Source organism: Eretmochelys imbricata, chromosome 1 (assembly GCF_965152235.1).
Source record: "Eretmochelys imbricata isolate rEreImb1 chromosome 1, rEreImb1.hap1, whole genome shotgun sequence".
In the NCBI taxonomy this organism is placed as follows: Eukaryota; Metazoa; Chordata; order Testudines; family Cheloniidae; genus Eretmochelys; species Eretmochelys imbricata.
In genome coordinates this window covers 306,611,502-306,638,484 of record NC_135572.1, presented here as the reverse complement: position 1 = coordinate 306,638,484, position 26,983 = coordinate 306,611,502, and the positions used below count along the sequence as shown (strand labels likewise).

The 26,983-nt window shown below is 41.9% G+C and overlaps 1 protein-coding gene across 5 annotated transcripts in view; it reads left to right on the top strand.

Moving 5' to 3' along the window:
• Positions 1-26,983, top strand: part of NRCAM (neuronal cell adhesion molecule) — a 107,019-nt gene that overhangs the window by 60,042 nt on the left and 19,994 nt on the right. For 2 of the 5 annotated variants that reach the window (XM_077807780.1, XM_077807778.1), the window contains 4 exons: positions 6,725-6,929; positions 7,194-7,316; positions 12,758-12,934; positions 14,146-14,181. In XM_077807780.1, coding sequence (XP_077663906.1) covers positions 6,725-6,929; positions 7,194-7,316; positions 12,758-12,934; positions 14,146-14,181 — 541 coding nt within the window. Of the gene's footprint in view, positions 1-6,724; positions 6,930-7,193; positions 7,317-12,757; positions 12,944-14,145; positions 14,182-26,983 lie in introns of all 5 variants that reach the window. The other 3 variants (XM_077807782.1, XM_077807779.1, XM_077807781.1) reach the window with 3 other exon arrangements.

The following is a 26,983-nucleotide window of genomic DNA, read 5'->3' as shown; positions in this document are numbered from 1 at the left end:
CCAGGGCAGGGGCCTCGCCAAAGGGGCACAGGAGTCGTTCTCTGTCATTGGTGCCAAAGAAGAGGTCTCATAAGAATAAATCATGAGCACTCCAGGTCCTGAGGCAACTCTTCTGCCTCCCGTAAAAGAAGCACAGACCAGCACGAGACCGGCTCCAGCACATGGGATGGCATGGGTACCTCTGACCCTCCCTTGGTACAGGTAGGGAGGGCAGACACCCTGTACCATTGACTCCAGTTCCAGCCTCCAGGTGTCTGTTGAGTCTGGTGCTGACGGGAATAGCGTACAAGGCTGCAGCAGATCTTCTTTGCCTTTCAGTCCCGTCTTTGCCACTGGTCCAGGACTTTGTGAGGCTGGCGCCCACGATGGATCCCCGGTTCGAGCGTGCTGCCGAACTCTCAGGCCTCTCAGCACTGCACTAGGAAGCACCCCTCCCGGGGGTTGGAATTGACTCTGCACCAGAGTACAAGGTTCTTTAGTATCAGGTTCCGTGGAGGTTGTTGCCACTCTTGACATCGAGACGCTCAGGCGCTCCAGTACCATTGTTTGCACTGGAACTGTCCTGGCGTGCAGCACAGGCATTTTCAGCACCAATGGTGCTGACCTCATTCTGGGCTATGGATGAGTTGGATCACCTGTTGGCTCCCTTTGGAGTCGCTCCCCCTTGCAAAGTGTCCAAGGTGTCAGGACTCTTCTCTTTCTGAATTGGGATCCTTATCATCCCGCTCCACTTGGTCTGAGGAGGACCGAAGGCCACCGGTAGAGCAGTGTGGCTACGAGGGTTGGCATTTGCCCCAAGGCCAGGATGGACGCGCGTGGCCCCATGCCTACTGGCCACCAATGTCTTACCCATACCAGTAGCCCCCTTGGGCTCAGTGGGAAGCTCCTTTGTCCAAGTCAAAACCAAGATTGCCTACTCGTATGACTTTGTGGGCTGCAGATCAGCCGCAAGTCCAGACACCCACAGTTCCCCTTCCTGTGGAGCCACCAGAGTTTCCCCACCTGGAGATGCTAACTCAGGAGTGACCCATCTGTGGCTCAGCCAACAGCCTCATCCTTGCCCCCAGACAATGCTGTGCTGCCTGGTTTATCCTCCCTTTCCATCCTGGAGGGCTTCCAGGCATACCAGTACCGTTTATGCTGTGTGGCTGCATCCCTTGGTATTCAAGCAGAGTTTCTCCAGGAGAATACTCATAAACTAATGGACATTTTCCAGCCCTCTGTCCCTGGGAGGGTGGCCCTTCCAATTAAAGAGGCATTCCTCAAGCCTGCAAGAGATTTTTGGGGTACACTGGCCTCAGTACCGCCATTGGCCAAGCGTTTGGAGAAGTACTGTTTTATGCCTGTTCATGAATACATGTGGTTCTGTTCCCATCTGGCCTAGAACTTCCTGGTGGTCAAGGCGATGAATGATCACCCAGCAGAGCAGATTCAAGTCCACTCCCAAGGACAGAGACTCTAAGTGCCTGGACGTTTTGGGAAGAAAGATATACATCTCCTCTTCACTATAGATGAGGATCACAAACAAGCAAGCTTTGCTGCCGAGTATGACTTTCTTAATTGGTCAGCTGTGGCCAAATTTGAGGAGCAATTGCCCAAGGCTTCACATGAGGCGTTTCGGGCATTTGTCTTTGAGGGCTGCTTGGTGGCCAAAATATCTCTGTAATCCACCTGTGATGTTGCAGGGACTTCAGCCAGGGACAATTATCATGAAGAGGGCTTCCTGGCTCCAAAACTCAGGGATCGCTCTGGATGTCCACCAAGTGATTGAGGACTTGCCTTTTGATGGCCAAACCTTGTTTCCGGACAAGACTGATGAAACCCTGAATTCCTTTAAGGGCTACTTTTAGGTATTTGGGGGTGTATGCGCCATCCTCGCAGAGGTGCCACTGCAGGGCACTGCAACAACAGCTGTACAGGCTGCAACATCCGTTTGTGCAGCCCTTCCCCCTCAAAACAGCAAGACTACTCCAGGAAGAGGGACAAGTCTCATAAGAGGAAACACTCGGTCTTGAGGCCCAGCCGGTGTGCGTGCCCTCCTTTGGTGCCTGCTAATCAGCCATTTTGACTTGTTGGACCAGAGCACTGTTCCAGTTGTTCTTCCTCTCTTGTCATCCCCCATTCCTCTGAGGACATCCTGGCCCATTTTTACAATTCCTGGGTCTTGATTACCTCAGACAGTGGGGTCCTAGACACTGTGAGATCAGGCTGTGCCATCCAGTTCTTCTCCATGCCCCTTGCAACCCTCCTTCTCCATCCTTCTTCAGGGACCCCCTCTCATGAGACACTGCTCTTTGAGTAGGTCAGCTCTCTGCTAGCGTTGGGAGCAGTGGAGGAGGTATCCCCCCTGCTTTGTCTCAGAACAACTTGTTCACTGCTCTGGACCTTCAAGGTGCTTATTTTCATGTGGCCATTCTGCTGAGTCATAAGAAGCTTCTTCACTTCATGGTAGGAGACTACCACTTTCAGTACACAGTTCTCCTGTTTGTCCTCTCTTCTCTCCCCCTCGCCCGCGACCCCGAGTCTTCACCAAATGCATGGCCGTAGTCACGGAAGAAAATCCATATCTTCCCCTACCTCAATGACTGGCTGCTGAAGGGTGGTTCCAGAAAGGAGGTTCTTGCCCATATTGACACCATGCTATGTTTATTCAACCTTTTTAGACTCATTTTAAACACCGTGAAGTCAACCTTGGCTCCCACACAGAAAACAGAGTTCATTGGACCTTGCTAGATTCCACAAGGTTAAGGTCATTTCTGCTGACTGACCACTTCCAGGCAATTTGACAGATGTGTCTTGATCTGCAATCACAACCGTTTACAACAGTTGGCATATATCTGAGCTTGTTGGGCCAGGTGGTACAACTTACCAGGTTGTGTGTTTGCCCTCTTTATATGTGGCTCAGGATGGTTTACTGCCCTGCCCTACATTCTCTGGACAGGTTGGTTCACCTTCCTCGATCATTCCTGGAGTCCCTATGCCGGTGGGAGTTCCCATGCAATGTGTGCAAGGCATCCCCTTCACTTAGCCCTCTCCAACCAAGTCACCGGCTACCAATGCATTGTTTCTGGTTGGGGGAGCATCGGAACTTGTTGAGGGTGCAGGTCTCTGGTTGGAACAGGAGGTCTTAGTCCACATCAACATGCTGGAGCTTTGGGCCATCCACAATGTGGGTCGTGCCTTCTGGGACCATATCAGATGTTCAGTGGTTCACATACTCAGCAGTGATATGACCGCAACATACTGTGTGAACAAACAAGGGGGAGTCCACTCCAGATCACTCTGCCTGGAGGAGATCAACCTGTGGCAGTTCTGCATCGAAGAAGAAATCACTCCAATAGCTGTCTACTTACCAGGGATCCAGAACCACCTTGCAGATCATCTCAGCAGGGTTTTCTCCCTGAGGGTGGAGGCCCTTTGGATGGTTTTCGCAATGTGGGGAATCCCCACGATCAACCTCTTTACAGTGAGGGAAAACAGGAAGTGTCACCTATTCTGCTCTTGAAGGGACTCAGCCTGGACTCCCTCTCCGATGCTTTGCACTACAGCTGGCAGTTGACTCTGCCATACTTATTCCCCAGGTTATTGCCAAGCTCAAGGTGGATCGAGCCAGGCTCATCCTGATCACCCCATCATGGCTGAGACCGTGCTTGTTTTGGGACCTCCTCACTCTGTCAGTTCAGAATCCCATGCCGCTTCCTTTCCTTCCCAACATCCTCACACAGTACTGCAGGTGCACCTGGCATCTGGTGATCAGCCTCTTGCACCTTATGGTGTGGCTACTGCATGGCTGAACAAGGAGGAAAAGTGTTGCTTGGAGGCCGTCCAACAGGTCCTACTTAACAGTCAGAAGCCTTCCACTAGAACAGTCTACTTGGCGAAGTGCAAGAGGTTTTCCATGTGGTCTTTGGCCTGTGGTGCCATTCAGCAGAAACTTCTGCCCAGGACATATTGGAGTACCTGCTACACCTTCAGGAATCTGGTTTAGCACTCAGTTCTCTAAGAATGCACTTGACAGCAATATTGGCATTTCATCCACCTATCCAAGGAAAATTGATTTTCTCCAGTGCCATGGTGATGAGTTTTCTGAAAGAACTTCTCCACCTGCATCCTCCAGTCCAAGAGCCAGTTTTGGGACCTGAACACAGTTTTATCAGCTCTACTGGGGCTTCCATTCAAGCGCCTTGCTTCCAATCCACTACATTTCCTGTCTTAGAAAACAGCATTCTTGATGGCCATTACTGCTGCCGGGAGGGTAGGTGAGTTGCTGGCGCTAATGGCAGGGCCTCCTTACACATATTTCTCCAAGGATAAGGTTATGCTCTGTCCACATCCGAAGTTTGTATGCCAGGTGGTCTCTCAGTTTCATTTGAACCAGGCGGTGTATGTACCTGTATTTTCCCCCAAGCTGCATTCCTCCCCAGAGGAGCAATGCCTTTAGATGTTAGATGCTGTCTAGCCTTTTATCTGACCAGGACCAAACAATTTCATGCTTTGCCTGGCCTGTTTTGTATCATTTGTGGACCGCAGGAAGGGACAAGCAATCTCTTTGCAGACCATCTCTAGATGGACAATGTCTTATATCAAGATTACATATGAGATAGCATCAGCTACGCCTCCTCAACAGATATGGGCATGTCTGACTAGAGCTTATGCAATGTCTGTAGCATTACTCAATGACATTTCCATATCGGGCATTTATAGGGCACCCTCATGGGCGTCCATACATACACTTACGGATCATTACATGATCACTGCTTCTTCCAGAATGGACACTAATGTCAGAAGAGCAGTCCTGTGATCCTTACTCAGATAAACTCCAAGCCCCACCTCCAGATGGGGGTACTGCTCACTGATCACCTAGTCGAAATACATGTCTATATCTATTCGAAGAATGTCTATATCTACTCGAAGAATAATAATAAATGGTTACTTCCTGTAATTGGGTTCTTTGAGATGTGACGCAGATGTATATTCCACAACCCACCCTCCATCCCCTGTGCTTCAGAGTCTTCCCTGGATGTTCAGTGTGAAGGAACTGAGAGTGATTGGGGCAGTGTTGCCTTATATAGGGGAGGGACTGTGGACACAAGGCGTGAGCTTTACAGGTACTGGTCCCAAGGCAAAAATCTCCAGCTCTGGCACATGGGGCTCACACACCTACTTGGAAAACCTGACTCCATCACATCTCAAAGAGCCACAGTTACATTAAGTAGCCATTTCTTCATTGATTTCTGGTCCCACACATCTCTTGTTTATTGGACAAGATCTTAGCATAGTCTTGAGTAATATCAGCAAGCCTTTTTGTTTGGACTAATTCAGTCTTTCTTTCTCCTTTTTGCAGCCTTTTCCATCAACATTTATTGTTATATGTGATTGGAACCATTTGTAAACTTTTGTCAGTGTTCCCACAGTTGGGTTCACAATAAGGGTATATTTGTCGGGTGAATTGTTACAACTGGGGGCTACCCTCTGCCAGGTCTGCTGCCTTTTCATTGGCTGGACATGGGGGAATGGACTCACTGGTTAGTTATTTAATATTGATGCTGTAGATCTGACTAAGTGCCCATTTTGGGATCAGGAAGGAATTTTTCCCATTGAACCAAATTGGTAAGAGGGTCTGGTCTGGTGGGTTTCTTTGCCTTCCTTGCAACATCTTGGAGGCACAGTTAGGTTCCAGCATTAAGACTTAAAAAGGTTTAACATTAGGAAAGTAAGACGGCTTAGCTTGCCACAACTTGTGGCTGGTGTCCAATGTGTATAAGGATAAAAGGGATCAGATCCCAGGGGTAAATGAGACCTGGGATTGTGGTGGTGGACCTTTCACTGATGGGAAAAGGGGAGACCTGAAGTCCTTCCTTGGGAGCCTCTTACCCCTCCAGATGGGGGAGGTGGAGAGTATTCAAAAATTAGCTGAGTCCTAGGGATGAGCCTAGTTATTAGTTCTATAGTGTGAGTTCTGAACACCACAATGTTAAATGCTTGGTATAAGTGCACGGGAGGCAGGGCACATAATCCCCCTCTTCACTGTTAAATAAAATGTCCGTCTGCTTAAAATTCATCCCAAGTGTCTGTTCATTCACTTTCATGTATCTATCCCTTATTAAAGAGGGCTAAGCATTCAGAAGCAAAAGAACATGGAGAAACATGTGAAGAAAGAACAGCCTCCACAAGAGCTCAGGGGGAAAGTTCCTTTTTTAAAAAAATGATTTATATGTAAAATGGACTGCAAAAGAAGCTTCATTTGGTCATCCTCAGCCTGTCTCAGACTGAGATCCAGATCCTGCAGTGAGATGAAGGGAGGCAGACTCCTGCACCTGTGTGGATTTCATTGCAGGCCTGAATTATAGGTCTCCTTTGATAATTTACCTATCATTCCAGACTAGAAAAACCCCTATGTGTCCTTCACATACAAACATGTCTTCAAGATTCTGAAAGTCGCATCCGATGAAGTGGGCTGTAGCCCACGAAAGCTTATGCTCAAATAATATTTGTTAGTCTCTAAGGTGCCACAAGTACTCCTGTTCTTTTTGCGGATACAGACTAACATGGCTGTTACTCTGAAATCTGATCCTTGGTCTGCTTCTGGGATAGTGCAACTATGCACTGCCCCTTACATGGAGCTTGTAAAATGTAGTTAGGTATTCATGAAAAAATCAGAGATACCAGTTTTCTAAACTGGAATACCAAAATACTCACTACAGATTTTTTTTTTAATGCTTAGATTTACTATTGGAAAGTCCAGAGTTTATCTAAACGAAGGCGGCGGCATGTGGAGAAAAAGATTCTGACATTCAGTGGAAACAAGACACATGGAATGTTGCCAGGACTGGAGCCTTATAGTTCTTACAAGCTGAATGTTAGAGTTGTTAATGGTAAAGGGGAAGGACCAGCAAGCCCTGACAAATTATTTAAGACTCCTGAAGGAGGTATGAAATGAGAAAATTAAGGTATAAAAGCTAAGCTTAGTAAGTTCCAAAATAGCATGTTGTAAGATTGTTATTAAATTTTAAACTTTCTTGGGTAGTTTAGAAATAAAATTGGGGGTTTATAGTAGGCACAATATTAAACATTATGTTTTTATGTACAAAAGTGAAAGCAAATGTAAAGATGATACAGAAGTTATGCCAAAGTATTTTATAAGACATTCTAGTGCAATATACTTAGCATTTACCATATATTCTTCTTACAAGTTCCCAGCTCACCTTCCTTTTTGAAGATTTCTAATCCAACACTGGACTCTCTGACTTTGGAATGGGGTCCGCCTACTCACCCAAATGGTGTTTTGATAGCATATACAATAAAGTTTCAACCAAGTAAGTAAATAATGGTAACATCAAAAACCTGTCTCAGACCACCCATCTGTGAAATACTAATTTATACCTTTAATTCAGTAGTTATTTCACAATTTACAACAACTGTGTGGTATACCTTTATAAATTACAAATAAATCATGCTGAATTTTATATTTGTTAAAATATGGTAAAGGTTGATCTACATTGACAATAGTCCCAAGAGGAAGAGTTCATCCTCTGGGCTACAACTGTGGGATTTTTGGTTTTTTATTTATCTGTACTTCTCTACAATGAATTGATCCATGCTTCATCCCAAAATGCAAGTAAAAGCTGATGTGTAATTGTCAGCTAAGCAATAAACAAGTCATGAAATACCCTCTCAATCTAGACTGGAAAGCCACTAGCCTGTCCTCCTTCAGATCCCCACTTCTACCATGATGTCTACAGTAAATAGCCAACTGATCATAGTTAGGCAGGTAGCTGGTGTTATCAAGATTTTTATTTTATTTACATCTTAGAACTAAACCCCTCAAAAACCAAAAACTTTTGAATGACTCAAATCCATAGAATCATAGAATCATGGAATATCAGGGTTGGAAGGGACCTCAGGAGGTCATCTAGTCCAACCCCCTGCGCAAAGCAGAACCAATCCCCAAATAAATCATCTCAGCCAGGGCTTTGTCAAGCCTGACCTTAAAAGCTTCAAAGGAAGGAGATTCTACCACCTCCCTAGGTAACGCATTCCAGTGTTTCACCACCCTCCTAGTGAAAAAGTTTTTCCTAATATCCAACCTAAACCTCCCCCACTGCAACTTGAGACTATTACTCCTCGTTCTGTCATCTGATACCACTGAGAACAGTCTAGATCCATCCTCTTTGGAACCCCCTTTCAGGTAGTTGAAAGCAGGTATCAAATCCCCCCTCATTCTTCTCTTCTGCAGACTAAACAATCCCAGTTCCCTCAGCCTTTCCTCATAAGTCATGTGTTCCAGTTCCCTAATCATTTTTGTTGCCCTCTGCTGGACATTTTCCAATTTTTTGCAGCGTGTGGCCCAAAACAGGACCCAGTACTCCAGATGACGCCTCACCAATGTCGAATAGAGGGGAACGATCATGTCCCTCGATCTGCTGGCAATGCCCCTGCTTATACATCCCAAAATGCCATTGGCCTTCTTGGCAACAAGGGCATACTGTTGACTCATATCCAGCTTCTCGTCCACTGTAATCCCTAGGTCCTTTTCTGCAGAACTGCTGCCTAGCCATTCGGTCCCTAGCCTGTAGCAGTGCACGGGATTCTTCCTCCTAAGTGCAGGACTCTCCACTTGTCCTTGTTGAACCTCATCAGATTTCTTTTGGCCCAATCCTCTAATTTGTCTAGGTCCCTCTGTATCCTATCCCTACCCTCCAGCATATCTACCACTCCTCCCAGTTTAGTGTCATCTGCAAACTTGCTGATGATGCAATCCACGCCATCCTCCAGATCATTAATGAAGATATTGAACAAAACCAACCCGAGAACCGACCCTTGGGGCACTCCACTTGATACAGGCTGCCAACTAGACATGGAGCCATTGATCACTACCCTTTGAGCCCGACAATCTAGCCAGCTTTCTATCCACCTTATAGTCCATTCATCCAGCCCATAGTTCTTTAACTTGCTGGCAAGAATACTGTGGGAGACCGTGTCAAAAGCTTTGCTAAAGTCAAGGAACAACACGTCCACTGCTTTCCCCTCATCCACAGAACCAGTTATCTCGTCATGGAAGGCAATTAGATTAGTCAGGCATGACTTGCCCTTGGTGAATCCATGCTGACTGTTCCTGATCATTTTCGTCTCCTCTAAGTGCTTCAGAATTGTTTTCTTGAGGACCTGCTCCATGATTTTTCCAGGGACTGAGGTGAGGCTGACTGGCCTGTAGTTCCCAGGATTCTCCTTCTTCCCTTTTTTAAAGATGGGCACTACATTAGCCTTTTTCCAGTCATCTGGGATTTCCCCCGATCGCCATGAGTTTTCAAAGAAAATGGCCAGTGGCTCTGCAGTCACATCCACCAACTCCTTTAGCACTCTTGGATGCAGCGCATCCGGCCCATGGGCTTGTGCTCGTCCATCTAATTGTCCTCCCCCCTGCATTCTTTCCATTTATTTGTCACATCTACTTCATATGTTTCTGTCTTAAATTAGATGTTAAGTTTTTTGTGGCAGGAACTGTTTCTCTGTATGTACGATATGTGCTTGACACTGCCTTGGGCTCCTGGGAGCAATGTAATTCTTATAAATGATAGCAGAAATACAGTATTGTTACTCTAATAAATATATTTAGGGTGACCAGACAGAAAGTGTGAAAAATCGGGACCGGGATGGGGGGTAATAGGAACCTATATAAGAAAAAGACCACAAAATCGGGACGAACCCTATAAAATCGGGACATCTGGTCACTCTAAATACAGTTGAGCTTTCTGCTGTGGTCATGATAAATATCTGACATGTAGCATATATCATACACTTGGATCCCTTTATAAAATTTACTAACTGATTTTACATCAAATGTATAGGTTTCAGAGGAACAGCCGTGTTAGTCTGTATTCGCAAAAAGAAAAGGAGTACTTGTGGCGCCTTAGAGACTAACCAATTTATTTGAGCATAAGCTTTCGTGAGCTACAGCTCACTTCATCCGATGAAGCTCGGATGTAGCTCACGAAAGCTTAAACTCAAATAAATTGGTTAGTCTCTAAGGTGCCACAAGTACTCCTTTTCTTTTTATCAAATGTATAGTAATCACTTCATCCACCACTGGAGAGCAGAGAGCTCTGTGATAAAATGTAACAACAGTGGTTCAACAGAACACGGTACAGTTACACAACACTTACAGGATAGAAAGTACTCTGCCCAGTTGACGCGTATGGGGAATATAGGTAGACAGAATATAATTTTGCAAAAATTGTCAGATTTATCATGACTACAAATGGTCTAGAACTGTTTCATATATTTTCTGAAAGACTGAGCCCCTAAGAGTCATTTTGTTTGTCTTTCAAGTACAGTTGAAAAGTAACGACCACTTTTACTATGTGCGTACAAACATGTGCATGGCTGGCATCTGTGATTTAGGGCGGGGCGCTGGGAGACCCTGCCCGCAGTGGTCTGACTATGGCACTGGCTACTGCCGAGAGGCAAGAACGGGAGCTGGACATCCTCCTCAGGCAAAGCAGTCCGCGGTGACTTTGCATAAAAATATATAGTTCTCTGGGGGGCCACCTCTGCTTGGCAAGAGATAAATAGGAGAGTGAAGGGAGAAACCTGTACAGCAGGGGGTAGCACCCATGACCCCACCCTGCCCTGGGGCAGGAGGCAGACCCCAGGAGAGGGGCACCTTGATGATGATCCAGTGCTCCCCCAAGCAAGGAGGTGGCATGGTTAGAAGCCTTGGGATGGGAAAGGCCCAGGTTGACATATTCAAACTTGTGGCAGCAGTGATGAGCTCCTCAGTGGGGACCTGCAGGTTGCAACTGGCCAGGACTTCCGGGACAGGGCAGGCTGTTCTGGGCAAACCTCTGGAAGCCTTCCAGAGGCTGTTCTGGGCAAACCTCTGGAAGGGGCTGAGGCAGAGAAGGTGGGAAGTAGTGGAGCCCTGCCCCCCTTGCAAACTGTTCTGGAGAGAAACTGGGTGTCCCCACAGCTGGGATTGAGGGGGGCTATGCCACAGATCACCCCACATGGCTGCATGAGGCTCCGGCAGCCAGAAAAGATGGTCAGCTCAACCCTACGAACTGTGAGGCTATGATGGAGGGGCCCTTATCCCCCTACCCTCCAAGCATGGGGATCAGAAAGAGGGCCTGGCAGGAGGGTGCGGGGGTTACAGCAACTGGCATGAGTTCTTCCTGTATGGTGCACTTGGTCTGCCGGAGAGCCCACTTGGCCATCTCAAACACCTTGTGCACCCCATCCTTCATCCTGGTTGAGCACTCCAGGTTGCCAAAGGCATATTTAATTCATTATCAATGTGAAGAGAAGACTTCCATCTGCTGCATCACAAACACTCCTTCATGTACAGCCGGAGTTTTCTTAGCTGATATCTCCTAGAACAACAGCCTACGCCTGACCCTGCATAGCTAATGTAATATGAAAAGACGTCAGTATTGAGGGACTCTAGCTGCAGGTTCATCTGAGTGTTTTTTTTATTGTTTAGTTGATAATTGCACATACATACCTTTTTATTATCTTTTGAAAGGAAGCATGGATCAGTTGTCAAAAAATAAAAAACTTGTTGGACCATATATAACATTCACATATGTTCATATATTTACAGTTTATGAATGTTCAGGTAAAATATGGTTAATATAAAAAAACCCCTAGTGGCAACATGATGCTTGTCCTATTTGGAATATTTTATTCTCTGCCTGGTAACAGTATGGGGTTCATTTGACTGTGAAATACATGTGGGTGTGTGGGCAATTTATCAGTATTAAAATAAAAATGCACTAGATATATGTATAAAATATGTATTTTACTTGACTATTGATAAATTACAAATGTGTGCTTCAGTAATGACAGTAATGAGGACCTTTAATCACATAATCATCTACTGATAACAGAAAGTATCTTAACTTTGAATTCATCTCCAAGATTGCTTCTCACTCAGCCCTGCCGTTGGGATGCACTTGTCTCAGGCGGTGCACCTAGAACCATTTTGAGCCATATGTCCCTCCCACATAAAAAACTCCCAGCTGCCTCAATTTCTGTTCAACTGCTGCAGTAGTTTGGCACCAGTTAGCAATCATTTAACTATTTTTGTCCCAACATTTGGTGTGTTTTATTCTTAGGTAGTTAGTTTAGCATATGTATTAGCTTTTAGCAGTTTTTTAGGATAAATTTTTCAAAAGCATGTAAGTCCCATTTTCAGAAATGACACAGGTGTCCCAGTTTCATAAGTGACTTTCAAAGTGACTTAAACTCCTAAGTGCCTGAAGGTCAGATTGTTCAAAGGCATTTAGGCACCTAACCTACGTGGACATTTTTGAAAATCCCACTAGACAACTATCTTCATCCCTAGGCCCTTAAATACCTTTGAAAATCTGGCGCAAAGTCATTTTTCAAAATGGGGCTTAAGCTCCTAAGTCACTTAGGTGCTTTGGAAAATGTTGCCCTTAGTCTTTTTACTGGTAAAAATACCTCCCTGTCTCCCTGCCATTCTCAGGAGGGAGTAAACTGGACCTTATGCCCCATTACACAGCCACGCAAGCCTAGCCTCTGTCCAGCATATAGCTGATTTAGCAAGTCAGATAGCAGAAGTTACAGTATTTATCGTTTCTGGAATCCGAAAATGAACAGCACTGTAGAGAAATTTGAAAAGAAGGTCAGTACCTGGTTATAAAAGTTTTTAATTTACACAACTGTAATATAGTTGAATATCTTCAATATTCAAAGATAAACCATCTAACTCTTTATGCTTTTTTCACAATGACAGTTAACAGCACTCATGAATTAGGCCCCTTGATAGAGATCAGAATTCCTGCAAACGAGACCAGCTTGATATTAAGTAATTTAAATTACAGCACACGATACAAGTTTTACTTTTATGCACAAACATCAGTTGGATCTGGAAGTCAAATAACTGAGGAAGCAGTAACAATTATGGATGAAGGTAAGCTGGGTATGTATAAAGAAAGTCCATTTAAGTTTAAAGAATCCTACATGTTTTATTCAAAATGTTAGTACTTTTTCCTTGCTGAAGCAATCTTTATTAAAAATTATTTAGTGAATACCTAGTTTTAGTGTGTACTAATATAAACTATTTAAAACAGATTTTAAAGAAAAGATGTGCAAAAAATTTCTACCACAACTGACATTTAAAATAATTGGTATAAAAAGCCACATCTGTATATCACTTTCCTTAGAAGATCTAGACTACTTGCTTTTCTGGGCTACGCTGTGCCTTTCAAAATTTCATGCAACTTTACATACTCTTAAGTGCCTTCCCCCAGTCATCTATACTATATCTATATTATTCTGCTTCCATGACCTCTTCTGGTCACAGGTAAAATACTTTGTTCTGGTGGTTATCCTTCGTCCAGTGATAAAGTCATGAAATGCTGCCTGCTACAGTTTGGCTAGTAGAAAATCTATAAAGTCTAAAACAATACAAATCTCTAAGTCACAATAACTTATATGTAGTCTAAATGTTTTGTCATGGGCCTAATAGGAACATGGGTGTACTGTAAATGTAGTACCACAGCTAAGACCAAGACTAGCCCAGTATATGGTCACCAGTTAAAGAGTCTGGTGTTAATTTAGGAGTGAGAGTATCTCTTTACAAGCTTATGTTGTTTTAGGAATTTTATATTTAGGATCTGGTACAGAATTCTTCTGTTGGGAGTGCTATCCTTAAAAATATTATGGAAATTCAATTTAAATAATTAAAATCACTCTGGAAACTTTGTGATGTGGCCTTTGATAATTTTGCACACCTCTAATATTAAATTCTGTTTTATTGCAAGCTTTAGATTTACTTGTTTCATACTTGGTAAGCTTATAGTTTGTTGAAACTGCCATAAATTGGTTGGTATGAAACTCAGTAGATCTAGTAGGTGTATTCTGGTTATATCATAAAATGTACTTTTTTTAAAAAAGTGAATGTTAACAAGCATGAACAGTAAAGATTAATAAATGCATGTATATTAACTTTTAGAATAATCTATCAATGTTCAGCATAGGTATGTATTTAATTTCTTACTCCATTGATCTAATACATTTCACTTACAGCATGCTTTTATGACAATTTATATTTATATATATGTTCCCTCTGGTGTTGTATCTAATTATATAGTGTCCTATTTTTATTTTCCCCCATTAAAGCTGGTATTCTCCCTCCTGCTCTAGGTGCAGGCAAAGGTAAAATAAAACTCTGCATGATTTTGTAAGTGTGTGGATTTTTGCGGTGTTATAAATGGGGAAATTTCTGCTGGTAAGGAGAGAAAACACTGACCTATATTTTGTTGTATTAACTATTAATTGATATTGGGGGAACGGTTTATTTAATAGGCTGCCTTTCTGATAAAGATGCACCCTACATATTTTGCATATTTTGCTACAACGTTCCAGAGGAATTTGTTAGCTTTACTTCAGCAAAGTCTAATTCTTTCTCTGCATTATGAAGTTGTATAGCACTGTCCTGTGTGTTCAGGGTCTAGGCGCAGTTTCACCCTCTTACTAGCATGGGGTAAACAGGCATTCTTTCACGCAAGCTTACCTACCTTATAGAGGTGAGCCTTTATGGGTACGTTTGTACAGACCATGGCGGGCTCTCTGAGCCCAGCTCGACAGACTCAGGCTTGCAGGGCTTGCACTACAGTGCTAAAAACGGCTGTGTAGTGATTTGTGGAGGGCTGGAGCCAAGCCCCATCCCTCTGCCTAAGCTTCAGAGCCTGAACTCCAGCCTAGGCCCCGACACAGCTATTTTTAGCGCAAGCCTGAGTCTGTCAACCTGGGCTCTGAGACTCACTGCTGCTTGCTGTGTAGATGTACCCAACAACTGATATTGAAAGGACTCTGCCGAGCATAGGTACTCAAACTAGGGATGCTGCGGGTGCTTCTGCACCCTCTGGTTTGAAGTGGTTTCCATCACATACAGGGTTTACAGTATGGTTCAACGGCTTTCAGCATCCCCACTATAAAAACTGTTCTAGCACCTATGCTGCCAAGTTTATGTTATCTGGGAAGAGGAACATCCTTTACTCCTGGGGGAATTCTGCTGACTTTCTGATGGGGAAGCAAAGGGAAGTAATAAGAGTGGTCATGCAACCCTCCCGAGCAGCATGTTCTGGGTTCCCAGGGAAGCTGGCAGAGAGAGAAATCACTGTAGGGCAGTGGGAAAGACCCGGCTGGTGGCTCCCACCCTGTGCCGGGCTCAGCTTCTAGTCCTGGCTGGACTCGGGAGGACAGGAATTCCTCTTCCCCTGCATGGCACCCCCAGATTTCTCCCTCTGCTGCAGGAAGCTCTGCAAACTCACCACCACCACCACCCCGCTTCCTGCATGCATCGCTCCTCAGCTGCAGGAGGAGGGATCCCGGTATGGTACCCCCATCCACCCAACCCCCATGCATCCAGACCCCCTCATACCAGACCCTCCCGCTGAACCTCACCCCCGCCACACTCAGAACCTCCCCCCAATGAGCCCCGCTCCCCCTGCACCTGAACTAGCCCGACGAGTCACCCATACCCGGATCCCCACCCCACCAAGCCCCAAGCAGCTGCACCTGGATCCCCACTCCCTCAGAATCTGGACCCCCCCCCACTAAGCTCTCCACACCCGGATGCCCCTGCTGAGCTCTATCCCCCCCACTCTGAGACCCAACTGCCTTCACCTGGAACCCCCCTGCAGAGTCCCACTACCATTGCACCCAGAACTCCCCAACAACCCCCTGTGCATCCAGATCCCCCCACAACTGAATCCACTACTGAGCTGCCTGCACCTAGATTGCCCCACACAGAACCCTCTCAACCCACACCTGCATTCCCCCCACTAAAGCCTTACACACTTGGATCCTGCCTTGCTGAGCCTGCCTGCCCACACAGAGGGGCAGGGCCCTGGGGTGTTTCTGGAACAGTCCTTGCACTGTGTCAGGGTTGGGTGCAGCCTCAACATTGAGTCCATGTCCTGGGGGTGGAAGGGAAAGGAGCTGCACAGTGATCTCCCACCTCTGTGCAGCCAGTGGCCTCTGTTCCCCAATGCCATGCTGGAGCCTCCACATTTATTTGACAACTAAAATTTGCAGAATTTAAAAATATTGTGCGCAGAATTTTTATTTTTTGGCACAGAATGCCCTCAGGAGTAATCCTTGTTCTGAACCCTGGTCACTGTTGTCCATTTGGTCAACTTTCATTCACTTACAAATTAAATATGGATAGGAGGTAGATTACTGACAGCACCTTAAGTGACCTTCTCTTCTGCTATATGTCTGTTCACAGAAAGAGGGCATAGAGGAGGTATCAGGTTGAACATATAGGCAACAGCTTTCTTTGTCTCCCTTTTCTTCTCTTTCTCAGGCACACAAATCTTATGACTGAGCACTCAGGGCTATTTTCTTCAATTGTTGATCTACTGCTTGAGGCACATGTTCATCTTTGGCCTTGGATTCAGCTCTATTTATTCCTTAGTGAGGTAGCTGGTCCCTTTGTCAGACACAGGATTGCCTTTGTGCAGAGTTCTTGAAGATAATACCTTCCTATTTTGTGCATTTTCGCGTGTATAGTTCTTGTAATAGCTTTGGAAAAGGGAAGCAATTGAGACAGTAGATAAGAGCAGATCCCATTGTATGCATTTTTAATAAGCAGCTCTAAACATTTTAATGTAGTTATGAGTCATAAAGATGTCTGTGTATATGAGTGATTTAACTATACAGTTTACTGTGAAGACATAATTAACCCTGATGAAACATCCCTTTTTCCTAAGGAAAAGTAAGTAGATACTCAGAATATGGGAGTCATAAATACCTATGTGTGCAGTATCCTATCAAGCATTTTCATACATTTGACAATATAAAGACATTGTCCAGTGGAAACTATATCTAAAGCAATCAGATATGTTAAATGATGTCCATTAGTGAAGAACATACTTCAATTCTAATCCAGTATCAGTAAACCAGACAAACTTGACCAGACAAAACAAAACTAAACCAGACAAATTTGATTTAAAGTATTTATACTCTGAAATCAGATTTATAAACATGGTATCTTCGTACAACAGGTGTGTTCCTGTTGTGTATACAGCTTACTTTAACAACAGTTTCTTTTTGCTGCTTTTTTACTCCATTTATCACTGAAAGGTCAACACAGCTGGGAGCAAGGGAATTGGATTCTTGTTCTTCTAGGTCATTATAAACTAAGTCCCAAGGAGTTCCCACTGTACAAACCCACTGAAGGAAAATTAGATTCCACATGTATACCTGCGGGTCTAATTTCAATGTTACTCTGAAAAAAAGTCTCTAGTTCTTATGATTTCAACAAAAACTTTGAAAACATGAACCAAATATAACAGAAGCCAAGACATCCAACTAAGTTCTCAGACAACCTGAAATGATAGCTGTGAAATGTTAGCTGCCCCTTTCATCTCAATGGGCATTAACTCAGATAGTAATGATGATGATTGGTATGTCAACGTGGTTAACTGTTTCCACAGCTGAGACAGCAACACTTGTTTTTTCTCCCCATCAAGGAGGAGCTAACCCCAAGGAGCCCAGCAATGCATTGAACCCCACTGATGTAGAGCCAAGCCCCAGTAGACCATGTGATCCAGTTTTCAGCATCTGCACAGTCTTTTGAAAACAGCATCTCATTTTCTCATCTCAAGTGGGTGGAGCTTATTTTCCGAGCAGAGCTTGGAAAAGTACAACTATTCTTTGTTTTTCCTACTTGACCCCCTGAAGACAAGCACATTTGTGGTGCAAGTCAATGGGACAAGTCCCATGATTCCATATTCCATCCCATGAACCACACCTTAAAATGCAGAATCAAGCAAAGCTATAGTAAACTAAGGATCTTTACAATTCCTCAAACTTTTTACCATAGTCTCAAAATAAATCCTCTGCCTTCTGAGCCAATACTTCTCTTACTGTCTCTCCAAGCAGAAGTGAAGTCTGAAATGGACTGTATACTACTGTTTCTAATCTTTTAAACAACCACAGTATCCTTGTTTTCTCCGTTCCTCTTAGCTGTTGATTGCTAAACTTGAGATTCTTTAAATTACCTCTAGCTGGATTGGTCAGATCTGAATGGTAGTGCATGTCAGGGGAAGATGACTGCTTCAGGCATCCCAGAATTTTTTAGATCAAAACTAAGAGAAGCTATTGCTCTGCAATTTTCACATAAGGTAAAATAGACCTTTTAAATAGAAAAAAGAAAAAAAGGAGGGTTGGGGAAGAGATGTTTTCCTCACCCTGCTGTGAGAAGTTAGAAAGACAGAATAGTGCAGCAATTTAGAGAAAGTAAAAGGGAGAAGAATTGTTCAAACTTAATATACTGTACATATGAACTCCCATAACCAGATTCTCAGGGCTGGATAGACTATTACATCAAGTAGGCAGCCTTGGCAGAGCATACATAATTGAGCTCTCATTCCCTTCAATATTTCCACTCTCAAGAATCCTTAAACAAAAACCAAACAAAACAAGGGAGAGGCAGGAGATTCAACAACCCCTTTGTCATGCAAATCTGCCTTTCCCCCCACCTGCCCAGATCACTGAAGAAGGAAACATAGTCTTCACTTAACTGGATAAATCACGCTGTCACACTCGGTTTACTTTCAAATTTACACTTACATGATCTTTGTCTTTCCTAACCCTGTTCTGTTTGACCTTCTCCATGACTTCTGTTTACTCAGAATATGCAGCTCCTTATAAAGGTGATTTTTTTTTAGCAACAGCTGGTTAAAATGCATGTATCTAAAAACTGCATATATAAAACACACACACACCACATAAAATATTGGCACTTAGGAGGTAGGTAACTACATAAATGTGTAATTGATGCTTCTTTTGCAATCCATCAACTGGCTGGACTTGAGGCTACTGAAATAAAAGAGAAGATTATCGACGGAGAAGCTGGATACATATACATTATTGAAGCAACCGGAAATAAATCATTGTAATTACTTGACTTCAGTCCCACCGAGCACCTTCTATCATCAGGTCATATAAATAGGTCATTAAGGAAGGGAGAGAGAATGAGATTTGAGGAACCAGCAAGATAAATACTACCAGAGCATATGGGATACTGACTTAACATTCACAGAGAGGCACAATTATTTGCATAATCTTCAGCATCATTAGCATTAAATACGAACACTTCTAATCAAACAAATACATTAGGATAGTATCTTATTTTCTGTATTAATCCCAAATGATGATCATTTTTTAAAATATTACTTCTGTTGTTGCAAAAAGATAACGTGGGCACTGAGTCTGAAACTACCCCTTTTTGATTGTATCACTTGCATATACAATATGTAGCTGTTTGCTGTGGACTAAAAATCATTCTCAGCAGCAGTCCTGTCTCCTACTTTCAGGTAGAGTGTTCGTCATCTCAGGAGAAGCATCAGCAAATTTGTGCTTGCAGTAGGAGAAGAGACCACTTATTAAGGATGGTCCTGTTGTTAGGGCACTTGCCTGGGGCTCAGGAGACCCAAGTATGATTCCCTGCTTTCCCACAGGCTTCCTGCCTGACACTGGGCAAGTCACTTAGTTTCTCTGTGCCTCAGTTCCCCATTTGAAAAAAAAAATGGGGCTAATGGTACTTCCCTACCTGAGAGGGTTCTTATGAGGAGACAATACACTGAAAAATTATGCAGTGCTCAGGTACCAGGATAAGTACTGAAGACAGATTTCCTGCACACTCAGCCTTTTCTCCAATATGACTTGTTATTGCTAGTTGTTTTCTCCTCAGACCCCAAATCAGGAGGTATTTAGTATATAGAGAAGAGCACCAGTCTGGCCCGGATAAAAAGCCACTTATGAGCCCTTAGCTCACATGTGGAGTACTGTAGTGGAATTGCCTTTACAGGAGCTTGTGAAACCATAAAAGAATGCCTGATTAGTCAGACAGTTTGGTCTGTAAAATTAGTTATGCCTTAATTACTTTGTTTTTCCTTCAGCTAAACTCTATATTCAGACCCTTATCATCTCCTATCTTGATTACTGTAGTATCCTCCTTCTCTTTGGCTTCCCAGACACCATTGTAGTCTACCTCCTTTATTCCATATAAAATGCTTCAGCTAAGATCATGTTCCCTGCTCCCTGTTTCAGTCCCTTCAGGGGGCTCCCCCTCCTTTGCCATATCAAGTGCAAGTTTCTTGTCCTTGTCTTCAAGGCTCTGCATAACTCTGTCCTAGTATCTTTTTGTATTACTCCCTGTCCACTGGTTCCATCAACGAGGCCAGATTTAACGCACTGTTAATGTCTCTATGCTTTTCTCCATCCAGTTGCTATGTGTTGAACACCCATCAGGAGCTGGTCAATAAGGCAACTTCATTCTCCTTATTCAAATCCCCCTTGAATACTCATAATAATTGGGAGAGTAGACTAGAGAAGACAGTAATGACTTCTTGGTAATAGCATGCAATCATTGCTTCCTTGCCATAACTTTTCATGGTCCAGAAATCAGACAATTTTCATATGAAACTAGTTAGATGTGTAACAGGAAGGTGACTTTCCTGCGGCTCTCTACTAGTAGAATATCATCTCAGCAACTCACATAGCATGAGAGTAGCTTAATACTTGCATCTCCTAATTCTAAAAAGCAATGCACTCTTGTTGTTGCACAGGGAAATGAGTTTCATTGTGCAATAGCTGTCTTTTAACAAAAAATCACTTTCACACAATTCTTTGCCCAGTCAATTCGTGGCAGAATCTACTACCTGTCATCTTTTCTTGCTTTATATTCTTGAGGCTATTCCTCATCTACCTATAATTTTGCAACAGTGCCTCATAAAAGGCAGGTCTTATCAACAGGGCAATAAACAAAAATAGCATGATGCAGTTGCATAGACATATTCAACATAATTTCACTCTACAGAAGTCTGGAGATGTATATTTCCTTCTCAACCCAGCACTTTCTTCATGGAGTAGTAGTGTACTACTGCAGGACTTAGGGATTTGAGGATCCATCTGAAGTCATGTTTGATGGTGAGTTTGTCACATGATTGGATCATTCCTGAGGGAATTTAATTAGCTATTCAGTTGAACTAAATATTGAAGAAATTATCCGCCTCAGTTTAAAACTTTGTTTTATCTCATTACTAATCTTACCGACTGTATATTCTATGTGTAGGTTAGTTATCTAGAGGAACAGTGTTAGTGAATGGCTTGAACGTTATACATGGCTATGCAGAGAGATTAAAAACAGTGGTTGTCATTGATTTTAAAAAGAGATTATTATTAGTTAGGTCCTATTATTTAGGTCCTCTGATCCTACAATTAGATCCAAGCAGGTGAATGTTTGTACCCAAGAGAGTTCCATTGAAACTAGTGGGGCTCCAGACCGTGCTTCCCATTGCAGGATTGGAGCCATGGTCACTGATTGATGCCAGCTATATTTTAGCATCATATCACTGCTACAGAGTGGTTAACAGAGATTAATTTGTTGGAGGTAGCTGAACAATAATCAATCAGCCTGTGTAAACTGGTTCACTTCATAGTAATCCAGTTTCTTCTTTGTGGCGCGAATGGACTATCAAATTACTGCTTGTACAGCACTATTGTATAGTTGCAGTGGCACAGAATTTAATGCACATTTACTCTCTTACTGAATAGGCATTTCTTCACAAGAGTACTAAGCTTTTTTTTTTTAACCCGTTGGCACCAGTACCGTTTCAGAGCTCCTGCCAATTGTTCTTTATGCATTGGTGATGAGTGCTGAGAAACCTTCATTTTCAGAGCCAAAGGTTAATTGCCATTAGAGGTGTGCTGACCCAGAAAGCTAGAATTTGGGTAGATTTACGACAGACTCTGGGTGTTCAACCACACAGACCCCTGGCTTTCATCACCTCAGGCTGCAGAAATCATATTGAATTATGTAACATGCAGTATCATACACCATGAGAACATGGTGCATGAGACAGACTTTAAAAAACAAACAAATCCCCCCAATTTTTCTAAAACGTACGAAAAAATATGTCAATTAATTAAAAAAAGGACGGGTATAAAATTAATGATCCTGTGTAACTGAACTCTTTCTTCAAAATACTGTCTTCAGTAAGAAAAACCTAGAAAAGAAATCTGAACAATTAGTAAGCAAGGAAGACCATGTAAAAATAACCATTTATAAGAATCAGATGAGAGTATATGTGGAGAATTTGAACATAAATCAGACAGCTGGGTTGATATTGAACCTAAAGTACAAAGAGAATGAAGAATAGAGGCAACTTGGCCACTGTCTACAATTACATATACAAGGAGAATTTACCAATGCCAGAGGGAATTTAACCTAGCAGTTCTAGCAGTCTAATTAGATCAAAAGCTCTAAACTGAAGTTGGAGAAGTTCAAAAAGGAAGAAAGATGCAAATTTTTTACAGGGAATGTAATTAGCGATTGGAATAGTCTGCCAAGTGATATAGTAGATTCTTTATCATTTAGAGTCTTTAAATCAAGATTAGAAATCTCTAAAAGACATGGTCTAGTTCAGCCATAAGTTATAAGACTTGATGAAGGGTTTATTGGGTGAAATTCTGTGGCCATTATATGCAGAAGGTCGAAGTATTTGACCATAATCAACACTTCTGCCCTTAAAACCTACGAAAAAACTTATTGTTCCTTTGACAATTATATTTAAAAAATCATTGACAACTTTAGAGAGACCAGAATATTGCAGGAAAAAAAAGAGGTACCATTTTACCCGCACCCCCCCACCAAAGAGTGCCATCGTGACAATTGCCATCCTGTAAGTCTTTTATCCCAGTATATGAATGAAACAAATACTAAGGACCAGACTGTGGCTGACCCATGTTTGAGTGCGCAAATGAGTAAGGACCATTATGTATCTTGCATGCTGCCAGTGCCAGGCACAGTCCCAGTCGCTGCACTCTCCTAAGTTCAAAGACTGCTCAGTATTAGCTCACTATATGCTCTAGCTACCTCAAAGTGGGTATGGAAGAGTCAGGACTGCAGCCTAATGTCCTTATGTATATGCATCATGATGGTATGTGATCATGTAATTAAAAACTGTTTCCCCAGGCAACAATAGATCTGGCATTTGCTAACTTTTGACTACTTGATTTTGAAATCTAAATTTCCTTTTTTAATGTAGATTTTTTGGGTTGGGGTTTGGTTTGGGATGTAATATATACAGTATAGCGTGGCTGAGAGATGCTTTGGGAAGGCACGATAAAAGTCAACCAAAACTTTAATGAGGTAAACAAGAAGTATGGGAGGAAGGAGAGTAATGATGTGGTTTGATAGTGTGCTGAGGGATTTAACTAGAAGTAGTCTGATGAAATGAAGACAATAAAACAGTAATATAAATACAGTATCAGGAAAAATTTCCTGACATGGAAATTATTAGGCTGTGGAATAATCTCATGAGAGAATGAGAATAAACCCCCTCATTATACTGGATTTATCAGCTGTAAATGAATTGCAAGGAACTCTCCTGCATTGTGAGGTTGAGGGACTGGCTCATCTTTTATCACAAGAATCTTTCTCTCTTCAATACTTGTATGATTAAAAGGATCTTGCCAAAAGAGTGGCTTAAAGAAAAAGACTATTTTAAACCACTGTTGTAATTACTGTAAAAATGTTGTTTTTTAAATCATTTAGTTACTTTGTACATCTTTGAGAGATTTACAGAAAGAATGATCCCAAAGGAGTTTATATGTAATTTTCCCTCTCACCTTGCAGCTAGAAGTACTGTATGAAATGGTTTCAGAATAGCAGCCGTGTTAGTCTGTATTCGCAAAAAGAAAAGGAGTACTTGTGGCACCTTAGAGACTAACCAATTTATTTGAGCATAAGCTTTCGTGAGCTACAGCTCACTTCATAGGATGTATGAAATGGGTATTTCAGATTTCAAGCCCCTCTAATTTAACAACCTGACTTGATACCCATGGAAGTCAATGGGCTTCTTTCCATTGACTTCAGTGGTCATTGGATCAAGTCCTAAATGAGTTCATCTGTTATTGCAGAGTTATGGTGCAGCAGATAATTACAAGTTCTTGCAGTAGCTATTCAGGTGTTTATTTCACATTAGTGAATTAAGTGTTTTACTAAAGTGATATTTAAGGAGAGACTGCAGGTGTTACTTCTGCTCTAAACTGAATAAATGTATGGTCTTGCTTGAATGGAATAGCTTTTGTCCGTTTATGAATAGGTGTAAGACGTGAATTTCAGTTAGGAATCCTGTGTTGTAAGCTCTTTCTTGTTCCTTTGTATACTTTTATGATGCAAACAAGGTTCTGTAGTAGTAGTTTCTTGTGTTTTTTAGAGATACTAAGATGTGGAAAGGACATAGAAGGGTAAGAATGTTAGCCCAGTAAACAAAGAACAAACAAAGAAGCAGCAAGAAGATACAGATGATACTTTTTAATTGACTAAATTAAACTCAAATTGGCCAGCCATTAAGAACCACAATGACTTCTGCAGACTATGGAAAATAACAGATGTAGTTTTAGGGTGTAATTTGAACCTTACAATGAAACTGCGTGAGAGAGTGAAACAAAGGGGAGCTGCTTTTTGGTTTGGTTTTGTTGGTTTTTTTAATTATTTTGGTGTGTGGGGGCAGAAGGAGAGTTAAAAATATATTTAAATACTGGACATCAGATCATGTTTTCCTGGGATTACTTGCACAAGTCAGATGAACAGGATTTTGCTGCAGGGTTGGGTGTGGAATGTCAGTGTGTTACATGTGATCATGTATCTTTCAACAATGAACTTTAAAAATATTAATAACTTTTCAGAGAAAATAATTAATTTAAATTTTCTGTGCCTTAAAGGATGGTAATATTTTCTTACCAGTTTCACTATTATTTTCACTCTGAACAGATCATCCACAAACATATTCCTCATAAGTGTATTGCTGGAATGAGGCATTTTCTCTTTAGATTTAAGTTGGGGAATTAATTTCACAAACTAAGAGAGAAAACTTAGAATGAGATTTTCATAAACATGTTTAATATTATGAATATTTTTAGAAATTGGCTACCTGCAGCACATTTTGAATGAATTGCATTATTCTTCAAGATGTAGAAAGCAACTCCATAAATATTAGATCCTCTGAGTTAACAGAGTTATGAACATGGGAAAATAATAAACTTGGCAGGATTTTAAAAAATGTGTGATAGCACCTGAGAATTGCACCATCAAGATCTTTTGGCCTGTTTGCAAAACAAATTTCAGACATATTGTCATTTACAATTTAATAATATTAATTTGGCAAAGATTGAGTGCCCTCATATTTGTGAATCTAATTTGTAGAGTATTAGACTGTCTGGTTCCACATGAGGGGTGAAATCCTGGCCCTACTGAAGTCAATGGGAGTTTTTCTATTGACTTCACTTGGGCTAGGATTTCACCGATGGTATTTTGTTGGTCTTTGAGAAGCATTCTTGGTATTATATCTGAGAGAGAGAAAGTGCCTTTTTACTAGATGTGGAAACCTCAGTGACAAATAATACTACAATAGCAGAATATCAGCACAGAAACGCAATTTCATGCATTGTTCTCTGAAGGAAAACCGCTTAGTGAATGAATTGATCTGGATTTCTATTTAGATGGATTTCAGGATGACATATGTCATGAAAAAGAATCTATTTACTTAATAGCATTGGGTAAACAAGAATACTAAAACCAGTTTCTATTTATGAACAGCCCAATTGAAGAACTATAAAGTAAACATACTGATTTAAAAGAAGTGAGCCAAAATATAGCTATTTAAGGGTCCACAAGAAACTGGTCCTACTCATTGCAATCAAATGCCTTCTCCTCATCCAGGAAAATGCCACATGTTGAAGGGAACATCTTTTTGGCAGTGTTTATAAGATAATACCATAATATCCATAATTCTTATCCATGAATCTTTCTTGGCTATGCAAAATATTGATTTCTACCCTTCACACCAGAATATTTTGGTAGTGGTTACACCAATATGTGGTTCTTCCTGGTTTTTTCCAGTAGTACAGTCATTTTCATGTGGTAGTGAGCTTTTGAAGTGTTGGGCCTCTGTTTCTCTTTTTTGTTTAACCACCCACTTTATATTTTTCAAAAACAGAAACAAAAAACATCCACTTTCGACTGGGTCCAGATTTACTATATAAGGTCTGAATTAACACCTGGATGCTATAACCTACGATTTCAGAAGTGTCCACTTATTTTGGGTACCTCAATTTTAGGGTTACCAACTTGAAACATGAAGGGCCTGATTTTCTGAGATGCTCAGCACTGCAACTTCCACTGAAGTCAGTTGGAGTTGTGGATGTTAAGTGCCTCAAAAATCAAGTTCCTAGGTATTTTGAGGCTGGACAACAAAAATTGAGCTATCCAAACTAAATGGATAATTGAAAATGTAGGTCCCCACCTCCTAAATCATAGAAATTAGAGAGAGAAAAGTATAATATCTCCCAAAGATTCTCAAGGGGTGTGTAGGATTGTCAAACCTCACTCAATTTTCCAGAACCAGAAAAAGATTGTATGGCTCTTGTTTTTTTCCCTTGAAGTTAGTGTCTGCATACTGATTACTTTCTTTTCAAGAATGGGTTAGAATTAATACAGATTAACTAGAATCTAAAAATAGTTAATTGCTTTTTTTGATGCAGGAGAGTTACTATTGATGGCTAAATTGTCAATAGAGTATTTAAAATAAAAGTCTGAAATGTTAATTATGATTATTTAAGAAATGTTCTTCTATAAATGTTAGGGTTTAGCACATCTGTAATCTGGCTTGCTTTCAGAGTAATTTACATTACCCTGTCCTTTTCATATTTTATCAAGTAAAATTATTTGTAAAGAAACCTGCATGAACTTAGAGTATGCATGCGTTGTTTCACTTAACAGGTAAGCTTCTGTTATCTGCTGTGTTGCTTAAACATTATTTTCCTATGTAAAACTGTTTTTACTCTTTTTATGTTTCTTCTTTTCTATTATCTCTGGTGATGAAGGATACTCAGAAACCCTTTTTGCAACATCCCCTGTCATACATACTGTCCATCCAAC